General features: G+C 43.0%; 1 protein-coding gene across 1 annotated transcript in view; it reads left to right on the forward strand.

Annotated features, from left to right (window-relative positions):
* pdia5 (protein disulfide isomerase family A, member 5) overlaps window positions 1-15,283 on the forward strand; it is a 58,974-nt gene extending 43,691 nt beyond the window's left edge. The window contains exons 15-17 of the mRNA XM_023980982.2: window positions 4,746-4,816; window positions 11,290-11,424; window positions 12,595-15,283. Of these exons, the coding sequence (XP_023836750.1) occupies window positions 4,746-4,816; window positions 11,290-11,424; window positions 12,595-12,666 (278 nt within the window). The 3' untranslated portion in view covers window positions 12,667-15,283. The remainder of the gene's footprint in view (window positions 1-4,745; window positions 4,817-11,289; window positions 11,425-12,594) is intronic.
* Window positions 15,284-15,677: the final 394 nt, after the last annotated feature.

Genomic DNA, 15,677 nt, shown 5'->3' on the forward strand with positions numbered 1-15,677 from the left:
ACCTCCCATCACATCACCATGTAAGCACCCTGCCTGCCAGACAACAACACAACAACTTGTTGATGTCCAATATGTCCAACATTTGATTGATTGGATTTTTACACCACCAATTTTTGATGACCTATGTTTCCCAGGCAACTAAAGGATTTAAGTCAAGTTTTACACCACCAGTACATAAATCTAGTCTTTTTCTCTGCCATCATCTGATGTGTAGCCACACCTAAGCTGTGAAGGGACCAGAAAATGACAGAATGCCCAAAATAGACTTGTAGTGCTAGAGGGGTAAACATTGACAGGTACAGCATCTCAATATCCTTTCACTGGACACTCACTCACTCACTTCCCAGTTGATGCAGGACATGTTCATGTGATGAACCAACTCACAAGCAGCCCTGAAGTCACTGTCTGATAAGTGCCTTCAAAGACTGCGCTCATCACTGCACCTTCCGTCTTCCTATTAGTTAACATGAAGCAAAACAACTCCTAAATGCCTCTTGGCTTTTCCTCTACGAGGCAATAACAACCTTCTCTTTTTCTTTCTCTACTCCAAGGCTGAGTCCCATATGGCACCCAACCGGGAGACAGGGAGTGGACTTCCATTTGGGAGGCGGCCAACGTTGTCTAATCCTCTGTGGAACATCCGCCTGTCAGGGGCTTTGAGAGATCAAACTAGTCACTAACACATGAAGACTCTCTAATCAAATGCCTTCAGATATGTTCATTGTTACCTAAAGGAGGTCTTCCGTCTCTTCTCATTTCCAGCCTCCTCTTCGTCAGATTTTCTTCTGAACTAAACTGCTGCCTATACCCATATGCCAGGGAGGGTAACGTTACCTCCACCTATCCCCGGGAAATTCCTGCTAATTGACTTTTATGTTGCACTTCATGAAATGCTTGTTTGTCGTACCTTTTTAAGCTAATTAGTGGGGAAAGATTCTAATTTACAACACAAATGCTTAAGGGTGATTTCATTGAGTACCGAAAGCTATATTTGAATTGTCACTTTCGGGTGTGAAGTGTAGACGCAAAATAGTTGGTATATTATAACCTACACATATTGGAGAGAGAAAGCACATACAGGATATAAACTCAGCAACAATTTTTTTTCTCCCTTTTTCAGGACCCTGTCTTTCAAAGATAATTTGATAAAAATCCAAATATCTTCACTGTAAAGGGTTTAAACACTGTTTCCCATGTTTGTTCAACGAACCATAAACAATTCATGAACATGCACCTGTGGAACGTTTGTTAAGACACTAACAGCTTACAGACGGTAGGCAATTAAGGTCAGTTATGAAAACTTAGGACACTAAAGAGGCCTTTCTACTGACTCTGGAAAAACACCAAAAGAAAGATGCCCAGGGTCCCTGCGCATCTGTGTGAACGTGTCTTAGGCATGCTGCAAGGAGGCATGAGGACTGCAGATATGGCCAGGGCAATAAATTGCAATGTCTGTACTGTGAGACGTCTAAGACAGCGAGACAGGATGGACAGCTTATCATCCTCGCAGTGGCAGACCACGTGTAACAACACCTGCACAGGATCGGTACAACCCGAACATCACACCTGCAGGACAGGTACAGGATGACAACAGCAACTGCCCGAGTAACACCAGGAATCAAATCAAATTTTATTTGTCACATACACATGGTTAGCAGATGTTAATGCGAGTGTAGCGAAATGCTTGTGCTTCTAGTTCCGACTATGTAGTAATATCCAACGAGTTAATCTACCCTAACAAATTTCACACAATTACCTTATACACACAAGTGTAAAGGAATGAATAAGAATATGTACATAAAAAAATATATGAATGAGTGATGGTATAGAACGGCATAGGCAAGATGCAGTGGATGGTAATAGAGTACAGTATATACATATGAGATGAGTAATGTAGGGTATGTAAACATATGAGGTGGCATTGTTTAAAGTGGCTAGTGATACATTTATTTACATCAATTTTTCCAGTGGGCTGGAGTTGAGTCAGTATGTTGGCAGCAGCCATCAATGTTAGTGATGGCTGTTTAACAGTCTGATGGCCTTGAGATAGAAGCTGTTTTTTCAGTCTCTTGGTCCTGCTTTGATGCACCTGTACTGACCTCGCCTTCTGGATGATAGCGGGGTGAACAGGCGGTGACTCGGGTGGTTGTTGTCCTTGATGATCTTTTTGGCCTTCCTGTGACATCGGGTGGTGTAGGTGTCCTGGAGGGCAGGTAGTTTGCCCCGGTGATGCGTTGTGCAGACTCACTACCCTCTGGAGAGCCTTACGGTTGTGGGCGGAGCAGTTGCCGTACCAGGCGTGATACATCCCGACAGGATGCTCTCGATTGTGCATCTGTAAAAGTTTGTGAGTGTTTTTGGTGACACGCCGATTTTCTTCAGCCTTCTGAGGTTGAAGAGGCGCTGCTGCGCCTTCTTCACCACGCTGTCTGTGTGGTTGGACCACTTCAGTTTGTCCGTGATGTGTACGCCGAGGAACTTAAAACTTTCCACCTTCTCCATTACTGTCCCGTCGATGTGAATATGGAATGCACAATCCCTCCATCAGTGCTCAGGCTGTCCGCAATAGGCTGAGAGAGGCTGGACTGAGGGCTTGTAGGCCTGTTGTAAGGCAGGTCCTCACCAGACATCACTGGCAACAACATCGCCTATGGGCATAAACCCACCTTCGCTGGACCAGACAGGACTGGCAAAAAGTGCTCTTCACTGACGAGTCGTGGTTTTGTCTCACCAGGGGTGATGATCGGATTCGCGTTTATCGTCGAAGGAATGAGCGTTACACCGAGGCCTGTACTCTGGAGCGGGATCGATTTGGAGGTGGAGGGTCCGTCATGATCTGGTGCGGTGTGTCAAAGCATCATCCTGAGCTTGTTGTCATTGCAGGCAATCTCAACGCTGTACATTACAGGGACATCCTCCTCCCTCATGTGCTACCCTTCCTGCAGGCTCTTCCTGACATGACCCTCCAGCGTGACAATGCCACCAGCCATACTGCTCGTTCTGTGCGTGATTTCCTGCAAGACAGGAATGTCTGTGTTCTGCCATGGCCAGCGACGAGCCCGGATCTCGTCTGGGACCTGTTGGATCGGAGGTTGAGTGCTAGGGCCCCATCTCACAGCAAGAACTGGCAAATCTGGTGCAGTCCATGAGGAGGAGATGCACTGCAGTACTTAATGCAGCTGGTGGCCACATCAGATACTGACTGTTACTTTTGATTTTGTTCAGTGACACATTATTCCATTTCTGTTTTTCACATGTCTGTGGAACTTGTTCAGTTTGTCTGTTGTTGAATCTTGTTATGTTCATACAAATATTTACACATGTTAAGTTTGCTGAAAATGAACACAGTTGACAGTGAGAGGATGTTTCTTTTTTTGCTGAGTTTACTATAGCTCTGCCACCAATTACAGAAGAAGATTCAACAGATTTTACATTCTTCTACTATGAAATGAAAACGGGAAAATCAAAGTAGGAGGCTTGCTGCGCCACCCTGTAGTTCTGTTCTTGAATGTCAATGATTACTGTACCTGAAAGGGACTGAGGATGACTGAGGAGGCTTTCACAAGAAAAGGACAGGGTTCTTATGTGACAATAATGATTTCTAGTCACTTTTCAGCAGAAAACAATCCAGAAGTGTTCACTTAAGTTATCAGACCCGTTCTTGAACATGTTCTCACCAAAGAAAGTGGCATCAGTAAGCACTTCTAAAAAGTGAGTATGTACAGTAGTTGTCTCCGAGCAGGTGTGGCCTCTCTCTGGCTGGTGTGTATCACCCTGCTGAGAAACACCTGTAAAAGACTTGAGGAAAAGGTTGCCATTAGATATCCAGCATTTTAGAGGTTGTTATCCCCTCTTCTGAAACAACTTTAGGTGTTCAAGAGAGTAGCCATTAGCTGTGCACTGTGGTCAATGAGGCAGGTCCACATTAACCAACCCCCACAGGCCTGGAGCCAAGCCCATCCTCTCAGCTCTGATAATTATCGGGGGGGGGGTATGTATAATCACTCTCATTATGGTCCATAAATGAGGTCGTGCAGAGTGTGTCACAATCCAAGCTTTGTTTCACAGCGGCAGATATCTGAATATTTCTTTTTTTTTTGGAAAATGTGCCATTCAACAAAACTTTTAGTGAGGAGTTGAAATGCTTGATTCACCTTTTTGCTAACCTTCGTATCACTGTGGTGAACTATGGCTGTGACGTCAGTCTGTTAGCAAAGTGGACAGCTTGTCAGACAGACTGTGTGACACACAGGAGGGCTGTAAATGTGCCTGTCCCTGTATGTAAAGGGCTGGGTGGGCGCACACGCACGGACACACACCAATCCTCTCACCTGGTGTGTGTGTGGTGTTCAGGGGGCTGGTGACGGATATGAATCTCCCGAGGAAAGCGCCAGGGAGGTTTCATTTATGACTCCAGTAAAGGGATTTATACCTCCCTATAAAATACAAGTGCACCATTACTAATGTGGGGTAATTGTGTAAGTGACATGCAGGGACAGGAAGTGTGTGTGTTGTGTGCATTCTTGCCTGTGTGTTTGTGTGAGAGAGAAGGAGAGCATATGACCATAGATTAGACATTTTGTGTGTTTGAATTACAATTCCTCCTGTTATAATGTCATTGTGTGGTATTCATGTCAGTTGGGGTGAGCCAATGTCACATTCTAGTTGGGGTGAAATGCAGTTCACAACATTAAAGGTCAAGGGTCATGCTGTGATAATGACCTTAATTCTCTGCTCCCTAACAGGGTGTCCCCACTGCAAGAACGCTGTCCCTCATTTCACCACTGCAGCAGATCTCTTTAAAGAGGACCGCAAGGTGAGCCTTCCTCCAGCCCTCTCCTGAATCTCACATCTCTTTTCTCTTTCTCAATGTACTGATGACACTACTACTCATTTAGATGGCCCTCTCAGACACTACTGTACTACTCATTTAGATGGCCCTCTCAGACACTACTGTACTACTCATTTAGATGGCCCTCTCAGACACTACTACTCATTTAGATGGCCCTCAGACACTACTGACTCAATTTAGATGGCCCTCTCAGACACTACTGTATACTACTCATTTAGATGGCCCTCTCAGACACTACTGTACTACTCATTTAGTATGTCAGACACTACTGTACTACTCATTTAGATGGCCCTCTCAGACACTACTGTACTACTCATTTAGATGGCCCTCTCAGCACACTATCTCATTTAGATGGCTCTCTCAGACACCTCGTACTACTCATTTAGATGGCCCTCTCAGACACTACTGTACTACTCATTTAGATGGCCCTCTCGACACTCTGTACTACTCATTTAGATGGCCCTCTCAGACACTACCTACTCATTTAGATGGCCTCTCAGACACTATTACTACTCATTTAGATGGCCCTCTCAGACACTATACTGTATACTCATTTAGATGGCCCTCTCAGACACTACTGTACTACTCATTTAGATGGCCCCTTCAACAACTACTACTCATTTTAGATGGCCCTCTCAGACACTACTGTACTACTCATTTAGATGGCCCTCTCAGACACTACTGTACTACTCATTTAGATGGCCCTCTCAGACACTACTGTACTACTCATTTAGATGGCCTCTCCAGACACTACTGTCCTACTCATTTAGATGGCCCTCTCAGACACTACTGTATACTACTCATTTAGATGGCCCTCTCAGACACTTGTACTACTCATTTAGATGGCCCTCTCAGACACTACTACTCATTTAGATGGCCCTCTCAGACACTACTGTTACTCATTTAGATGGCCCTCTCAGACACTACTGTCTACTCATTTAGATGCCCTCTCAGACACTACTACTCATTTAGATGGCCCTCTCAGACACTACTGTACTACTCATTTAGATGGCCTCTCAGACACTACTACTCATTTAGATGGCCTCTCAGACACTACTGTACACTCATTTAGTGGCCCTCTCAGACACTACTACTCATTTAGATGGCCCTCTCAGACACTACTTACTCATTTAGATGGCCCTCTCAGACACTACTACTCATTTAGATGGCCCTCAGACACTACGTACTACTCATTTAGATGCCCTCTCAGACACTACTGTACTACTCATTTAGATGGCCCTCTCAGACACTACTTACTCTCATTTAGATGGCCCTCTCAGACACTACTGTACTACTCATTTAGATGGCCCTCTCAGACACTCTACTCTCATTTAGATGGCCCTCTCAGACACTACGTATACATCATTTAGATGGCCCTCTCAGACACTACGTACTACTCATTTAGATGGCCCTTCTGACACTACTGACTACTCATTTAGATGGCCCTCTCAGACACTACTACTGTACTACATTTAGATGGCCCTCTCAGACACTACTGTTCACTCATTTAGATGGCCCTCGTCAGACACTACTACTCATTTAGATGGCCCGCTCAGACACTACTGTACTACTCATTTAGATGGCCCTCTCTGACACTACTACTCATTTAGATGGCTCCTTCTCCCTCTTACCTCTAATACCCGCTGACTCCCTGACTCAGTCACGCTTTCCAGTTGTTAACAAGATCCTCCCTAGCTGTTTGACTCATCTCTGTTCTCAAAAATACACACTCACTCTCACGCAAACTCCGTGAACAACAGTAAAACGTGCTTCGCTGCACTCTCAGCTTAGCATTGTTAATCATTATAACACTCTAAATGACCACAAACACAAAGAAGGTGAAGTGTTGTTGGAATAAATGACTTGAATACATCATGCGTAATGGTTGTGACACTCTTTCTTAATCCAGCAAAGCTCTTTGGTATTTGGCATGCATATCTTTCATTATTCATATTGTTGGAATGTGGAAATCAATCTCTGATGCTAACAACATTAGAAACATTTACTAAATCACTGAATGTGAGGTAACTSTTTATTCTGGTCATAATGGTGTAAGTATTGATATATCAAGGGAATAGTTGTTGTTCAGAATTAGATCTGCATTGTTCATTGTCAGCCCAGAATGTGTCTGATCGGTGAATGGCTCTGCTGTGGATCAGCACAGCCACACKGTTTAGGTCCAAGAATTAGTGTCTTTATTCCAGACGCACGCAAAGCACCATCTCCTGGCTCTCTGACTATAGCCCAGATCCCATTCACGGGGTGGGGTTGAAACAAGTCACTCTCTAATGTGTCCGTTCCGTCACTGAGACTCTCAATAGTCCAGAGGAGAGAGGTTGTCTGTAACGCTGCGTGTCTGAAGGATCTCCTGTGTCAACTCCGAGTAAACACTGAGAACAGATTCAGATGTCTGCAGGTGGGGGTGTAGCAACCTCCATTTCACTGTCACAATAAGAGTTTGGGGGAGAAGAAATGCTCAAAAGCTCTGTGTAGCCAGTGCTGGCGGGAGGCAGGGAGGGATGCTGTAGTGGTTGTGTGAGGAGCAAGGATGTCCGATGCACATATCCACAGGAGGGACTTCTCTTAACAACAACTACTTCTCATGCTCCTTCTTGTCCCTCTCTATCCCTGGGCTTTGGAGGAGGTAAAGGGGTGACTGGGCAGGAGTGAAAGAAGAGCAGCTCATTCAGCCCTGCTCACTATTTATAGTGTAAAGCATAAGCCCCAGTCAGTGTATTGGCACTATGCAGGAGTAGATGTGGATAACAGTGTCACAGTACTCCTTAGTATCGTGGCAAGGACACTTTTGGACAACGGCCCTGATGTTGGAAACAAACATTGTGACATTTGGACATTTTTAGTAATTTAGCGGATGTTCTTATCAAGAGTGACTAACATGAGCAATTAGGGTTAGGTGCCTTGCTCAAGGGCACATCGACAGATTGCTCAGGGATTTGAACCAACAATCTTTCGGTTACTGGCCCAACGCTCTTAACCGCTAGGCTACCTGCCACCCCGGCATTCTGTTGTCATCCAGAGTCACATTTATTTATTTTCCAAGCATTAGAACATGATATTTTACTCGCAGCAGCAGGAGATTTTTAAAGGACCGGTTTGATCTGCTTCCTTTTTTCCATTTTTGCCATGGAAAAAATATTGTCATACTGGTATGGTCACAGCCCTATATCAGTCTATTGGGCTACTTCTCTGCCTCGTTTACCCGAGACAAACACCACCAGCTTAGCTCTGGCTTTGAAGAACACCCCAATTAAACACCACATACAGTATTGTATAAAAGAAGAGAAAGGAGGAATAGGGAAGAATAAGTGGCCTATCAGTGTGCATGCAGAGGCTTTGTACAATGCAAGCAATGTTCTTTTTCTGATTGAACTGAATGTCAGCATATTCAGTTATATAAAAAGAGGAGGCTGGCCGGAATCACTCGTCTCACAAAAATCTGTGTTGTAATTGTGATGAGAACACTGTAATGATTCGTGAAGCGGTGAAATTGGCTTTTTCATACAGCAGCCTAATAACCTCCTTATGCAGGGTGGATTTTTCTGCTACACACAAACACACACACACACACTGTCATTAATTAGTACTTCAGGTAGATAGTCCACAAGTGATTTTCCTACTCTGGAAGACATGCATGTGTGACTTGATGTGAATACTTGCGTTAGCTCCCCAAGCTAGTMCCTTAGCTTTGGGCTGACACAGTCCTATGGCGCACAGAAGATCCGGGTTCGAACCCAGTCACATTGCTGCTTGTCTTCGTTAAGCACAATGTGAAGTGTCTCTAAAGCCTTGTTCACACTGCAGGCCTTAATGCTCAAATCAGTTTTGTTTTTCAAATCCGTTTTGGAATACTGACTGTCCAAACAGCAAGTTACAAGTGACCAAATTTGGATTTGTGTCTTCAGACTAGTAATTTGCTGACATGGCTACGCTAGTTGTCATGGTAATAACAGCGTAAAAACCACTTGGGGGCAAATGAATCAGATTTCACCGTTAGACACAAGTCACATGACCKGGAATCAGATTTGTATTATCAGATTTTAAATCACCTACAAAGGTGAAAATTGAATTTGAGTCGATTCAAACTGCCAGTGTGAACAAGGCTTTATATACTTCCAACTGTCCTCTACACAGTATCTCTCAATGCTCATTGTTGAAGCTCTTGTGTTGTGATCAATGAGATGTTGTTGGAGCTCTTATTAACCAGAGGGAATCAATAACTGCATTGGCCAGAAACCTTTGGAAAAACAATCCTTTTACATCATCATTCTCCTCATGTCAATTTACTTCAACTCTGATTGATGGTACTGCGCTGTGTGTCAGTCTGTTCTACAGTAAGTGATGGTGCTGCTGTAAGYGACCCGGTATGGGGAAAAGCTACATACTGCATCACACGGCTTCCACTGTTTCTAAGCAGGTGCTGGAGATCAAAATGTATATATTCATGTAAATGTTCAGACACATGCATATTGTATGTTCCTATGTGTTTGGTTGACAATGTTTCAACCTTTTGGTCTTAAAAACATAATCTATGTCAGTGGTTCCCAACTCRAGTCCTCGAGTACCTTCCAACAGTACACATTTTTGTTGTAGCCCCAGACAAAAAAAAACACCTGATTAAACTCATTGAGGGCTTGATGATTAGTTGTAAAGTTGAATCTGGTGTGCTTGTCCAGGGTTACAATACTGTTGGGGGTACTGGAGGACTGGAGTTGGGAAACACTGAGCTAACTTGCAGTGTGCGGACCCAGTATCTTTTAGGCGTAGCTTCTGCTGTAAAATGCCCCTTTGACGTTGAAAATGGCAAGAGACCTCTCTGATCTGTGAGATACCTCTCATGTTCACAGGTTCCTTATTGGCCATGCAGACACACACAGCAATCTAAGAAGTGTTTAACCATTCATCTGTGTTTTGACAGTAATGCTGAATCCTTCCATTTATGTTTTCACTCACTGAACAGAGCGTGTTAGACAACGGCTTTAATCATTTAAATAATCTGTCTTTTTAAATGTCTGAGATGAGCATTTCATGTTGTTATTATGTAGGCTACATGTCAGAGGATTCACCTGTCTGAGATTGCAACACCTCAAACTGTCCAATTAGTTTAGCCTCACCGAGACATCAATCATTTACATATTCAACATATTGGTCCTCAGGTGACTGATGGTGGTTACTTGATGGTGACAAGCTCAATGTGCTGTGTGGTGTCCCAAATGGCACCTTATTCCCTTTCAAAAATAGTGCACTACATAGGGAATAGGATGCCATTTGGGACACAGCTGCTGACATTTGAGCCATCCAGAAGGACAAGCCGAGCAGAGGGAGGGGGTGAGCTATGTATCAGAGAGATGGTATTTACGGCTCATTTGTGCTGTTTTTTTCTGACTSCCGTGCTGCGACAGCCCCGACATAAATCTCTTTTGTTGTTTTTATGTAGGAGTGATTTTTCTTTTCCCACCCACTCTTAATGGTCTAGCTTGATAGGAATGTATTAGGCATTTTTCTTAAAGGGGATGTTCAGTATTTTACAACTTTATTTTATTTAACTAGGCAAGTAAGTTAAGAACAAATTCTTATTTACAATGACAGCCTACCCCGGCCAAACCTGGACGACGCTGGGCCAATTGTGCGCTGCCCTATGGGACTCCCAATCACGGCCGGTTTTGATACAGCCTGGAATCGAACCAGGGTGTCTGTAGTGACGTCTCTAGCGCTGAGATGCAGTGCCTTAGACCTCTGCGCCACTCGGGAGCCCCAATGGTAGATGGTTCCTCACCCTAAAATGTGTCTTTGGAACAGGAGAAACTGTTATCCATGTTATGGTTTTATTTAAACAGCCATTACAAACTTACACCACACAGCTCTGGGTTAAAGGGAAAGTTTGATATTTTGCTCAGTTGCTAGCTAAAATGACTAGCTAAAAATCTATAAGCGTTATGGGGGCTACTGAGCAGGTGAGGAACCATCTAACAATAAGTGGTAAAAACTGAACTTCCCCTTTAACCCAGTTGGCTTTGCAGGCTGAATTTGAGTGTGCCGGGAATCAATGCGGACGCAGAGCAGAACAGCTCAGTCGGTGCCAAAGCAGCCGTGTTGAAATAATTTACTGTAAATGTCCACTTTCTTGTTGTGAATAACTTTCCAGTATTTTACAACATGCACACATTTTACCCTAGTAGGCTTGTTCATTGTCCAGTGCATATGGCAACAAAAATGTAAACGCTTTAGAACAATCATAATGCTTTTAACCGCTCATGAAATTTGTTTCAAAGAAATGCAATACAATCCTACACATCCATGAGGTTCTTATGTAACTGACCATTGTCTAAACTAGTTGTGGTTGCTGTTACAGATTGCGTTCTGTGGATGACAATATCATGTTGAAGCTACAGTAAGCTACTATATGCTTTGTCCCTCAGATTGCCTATGCTGCTGTGGACTGCACTAAAGGACAGAACCAAGAACTGTGCAAGCAGGAGGGTGTGGAGGGCTACCCCACGTTCAACCACTACAACTATGGGAAGTTTGCAGAAAAATACAACGGAGAACGAGGGGTAAGTGACATCTTCTGCCGAGACCCCAACAACTGGTTGTTCCGGTTTTCAGGGGAAATGGAAAGAGAGTCTGTGATGCGACTTCCGCTTTTGGACGTAAACAAGGTGACACTCCATTTRAGCTCCTCCTCCACATTTACTGGATTGGTTGAACAGTGCAGAAGAGAACCTCCCCCAACATTTTTTGTTTCCTTCTCAGGTTTATCTTGGCCAGGTCACAGTTGTAAATGTGAACTTGTTCTCAACTGGCCTACCTGGTTAAATACAGGTGAAATAAATAAAGGTTCCAGGATTTGTGTACCGATCCTTGTGACATGGGGCCGTGCATTAGGTGATGGCAGAAGGTGAATGGTACGACAATGAGTCTCGGGATCTCGTCACTGTATCTCTGCATTCAAATTGCCATCGATAAAATGCAATTGTGTTCGTTGTCTGTAGCTTATGCCTGCCCATACCATAACCCCACCTCCACCATGGGGCGCTGTTCACAATGTTGACATCAGCAAACCCACAGTTTCATCAGCTGTCCAGGTGGCTGGTCTCAGAGAATCTCGCAGGTGAAAAAGCAGGATGTGGAGGTCCTGAGCTGGTGAACATTCCTGCAGTCAGCATGCCATTTGCACGCTCCCTCAACTTGAGACATCTGCATTGTGTTGTGTGACACAACTGCACATTTTAGTTGACTTTTATTGTCCCCAGCACAAGGTGCACCTGTGTAATCATGTTGTTTAATCAGCTTCTTGATATGTCACACCTGCCAGGTGGATGGATTATCTTGGCAAAGGAGAAATGTTCACTAATAAACAAATTTGTGCACAACATTTTAGAGAAATAAGCTTTTCGTGCATATTGAACATTTCTGTAATCTTTTATTTCAACTCATTTAACATGGGACCAACACTTTACATGTTTCATTTTATGTTTTTGTTCAGTGTAGTTGCAGGCGTTTCTTTTGATCCTGCTATGCTAGGTTATAGTCTTAGTGCCCTATTAAAATATATTGAATGTTAATTTATACACTTTTGTTGTCCTTTTTACCTTTGAATATGGAATCTGTCAACTTTCACAATTTCTATACTTTCTGTATTTATAAACTGCTTTATACTAAATTTACACCGTTAACCTCTATTACATCTTTATAACAGGCCTCTCCTCTCTTCCTCTCCCCAGGAGGCGGGGTTTATAGGTTTCATGCGCAGCCTGCGGGGGCGGGACCAGGGCAAGAGGAAGGAGGAGCTTTAAGGCAGGGTGTGATGAGGGGGAGGAGCCTGTCGTTGCACTGTGACCCTGGACAGGGGCCTCTTAGCACTGACATCACGTGATGTCATCATGATGTGACATCACAGGGCGGGGACTTGAGAACCTCAGCGTTTCAGCGAAAGGCCATTTTTTTTATACTGATATTGATCGATCATGTGATCAAGTTTGTAATAACGGGGATTACCTACCGTGTGACCACTTAAGACCTTTTTTCTTTTCTTGATAAAAAACAAAAGAAAACATGAAAATGTTGCCCAAATACTGTGACTGCATTTGTGAAAAGCTACACCTTATACTGTATCTATGCAATACCGGACCCTCCCATTCAGATCCACTCTTGTGTGGTTGGTTGGTGGGTTACCACCTACTGTACATCACAGGGACCATCGCTACAGTACAGTCCTACCGGTCACTACGTCCCTGTTCATTCACCTCAAGAGGAATACAATCTAAGCCTACAACTGTTTGTTTCAATATAACTGTTTCAATATTTGTGTACATACCTGTCTATCATGTTAGGTATGGGTTTGTTTCAGGATGATAAGTATCTAATAGCTAAGACTGTGGCCTTTTTAATAAATATGTATGAAAGCTAATCACTCAGGAGGCCCTGAAACATAAAGCTCTTAGAGTCGTGTGTTGAAACCTGGTGCTTCTGGGTTCCACCTGTTTCCAAGTCGGCTATTAGAGAGATGACAAATCAGACACAAACATAAAATGCCCAAAATAAATTAGAATTATTTTTATGTTACTGTGCTGAACCTCCAGACGTCAATGATTTTACAGGAGCCTCCTGTTGTCGTAGTGATATTATTTTTACTGTAGACGTGTTGGTTGTCTAGCAACAAAACCAACGCGCGCGCGACTATGGGGCAAAACAGACGGGGTTGTTAACAACATGTAAACTTTATTTCGGCTTCAATGTGTATTGAAAACAAATACATTTGCACAATGAGCAATTGTCTCTCAAAAACATTGTTGCATTTGTTGGTTAGCTAGCTAGCAAATGTTTTGCCACATTAGCATAGACGTGACATTAGTCAAAACACCTCAAAACGAGACATGGTATCAAGAACAAGATAAAACTAGCTGAAACGAGCCACCTATGAGTTCCCACGTGGCAGCTTCTTGTCATTGTTGCTAGCTATCTGCCATCCAGAATCACAACAACACACAGACTTCTGACCCATTGAAGTGTGCACATAATTTCCATATTGTCAGCTAACCCATCTATTGTCCTGCATTCCTCTAGTGTTACTGAGATACGTCCAAAAAACAGTTTTGCCTCTTGCAAGTGTATTCCATGATATCATCTAAGACCAATTAAAAACAAAGCCCTTGGAAAAGATATGGGGCCAAATATGGTCATTAATGTGCCATTTCCTCCTCCATTCTTAAAATGTGTACAGGAACAAGACTGTGCCAGTCCCTCCCTTTTTGTCTGTAACAATCAGAACCATTCAGCTCAATATCAGGAGGCATATGGGATTATGATTATAAAAGATCCAGGATATCAGTTCCATCTGAACAAAGTCAAGAATTCAAGAGCATATTGCCTCTGTGTGTGTGTGTGTGTCTGTCTCTGTCCTGGTCTGGGAAATGTTATCCCATATGTCCCAGCACATCCAAATGGATGACTTCAGATTTCACAGTGCTGCAGAGGTGTGTGAGAAAGTCGATGGACACCCTTAACACCCCCGCCACACACACACCACCCGAGCTTGGCACCATCATCAATACCGGAGCCATTATCTTTGTGGCGACTTTAAGGCTGTGTGTTTTAACTCCCCGGCTTACGCCGCTATAAATATTTAAAGGCCTATCTGTAGCTGAACTTGTGTTTTATTATTCAGGAGTTTGGTTCCTTTCATTATTGAATTAGGTTCTCAGGGATAGCGAAAACACAATTAAAGGGAACTAGCTTGTATTAATTTGCATTGCAGTTAGATGGTTTTGAGCTCTAGTCTCCAAATTTAAAAGAATTGTTTACATTTGTCTTGTATGGAAAAATACCAAAATGTATAGATAAATGGTCCAGTTTACATTTCCTGTTCAAAGTAATGGCAGAAAGTATTCAATAAAACATGTTGTGCAGATGAGGGTTAATGAACTGACTAATACTGTACATTGTTTGGGTTTCTAAATGGATTAGTTGCAAATGAAAAGTCTTAAATAATCTGCAGACTGACATAGAACACGGTCTCCAATCAATGTTACCATAACATTTCTGCATCATGCAAAACTAGCCGCAACATCACAGAACGTTGGGAGAATGCTTTACTGTATGTAGCTGGATTTTGACACAAATGCTGTTTTTTTTAGATGTTCAGTTTTCTTTCTGTTGGGATGATTTGCTTTGTTTACTTTCACTTTTGTTTCTGCAGTACAGGGCCTACTCAGTGCTATCAAATGGTTAAAGACTTGACAAACTTATCAAGACCACCTTTGTCTTATCCCAAATCTCTCCTATTGTGTGGAAACTGTCACATTTATGCATAGAAGTCATTGTCGCCTTTGTTGACTTTCTGTGCCCAGCCATATGTACAGTTTTGCCCTTCGAATGAGGACCTTGCTAAAATAAAAACTCAAACATTTCCAAGATACTGTCATGTTCTCATTTTCAATGATTTATATTCTTTGCAAAATCACCTTTAATTTGTACTATAATACAATAGCTAAGTATTACAATTTACTAATAGATACTTAGTACTGAGCCAATGAACTACAAGTGAAGAATACCATGTAGCATAAAGTCCGGAGATAGTGAGAGCCAGACTGGGATTTTTGGTGTCCAAAGTTTGTTTGTTCAACCTATGTCCTGTGAGATCCTAAACACAGATTGCAGCTGAGCTCTTTTTTTGTTTAGTTACTTACAAGCTCAGCCAGAGCAATAGTGTCCAAAGCAGACACAAAACACTGGACAGTCACCACCATAAAATAAATAGAAATTGAATAAATGGAGTTTGACATCCAGAGGTCAGCGGCTTGATTGA

The sequence above is a fragment of the Salvelinus sp. IW2-2015 genome, linkage group LG36, assembly GCF_002910315.2.
Source record: "Salvelinus sp. IW2-2015 linkage group LG36, ASM291031v2, whole genome shotgun sequence".
NCBI classification, from domain to species: Eukaryota; Metazoa; Chordata; class Actinopteri; order Salmoniformes; family Salmonidae; genus Salvelinus; species Salvelinus sp. IW2-2015.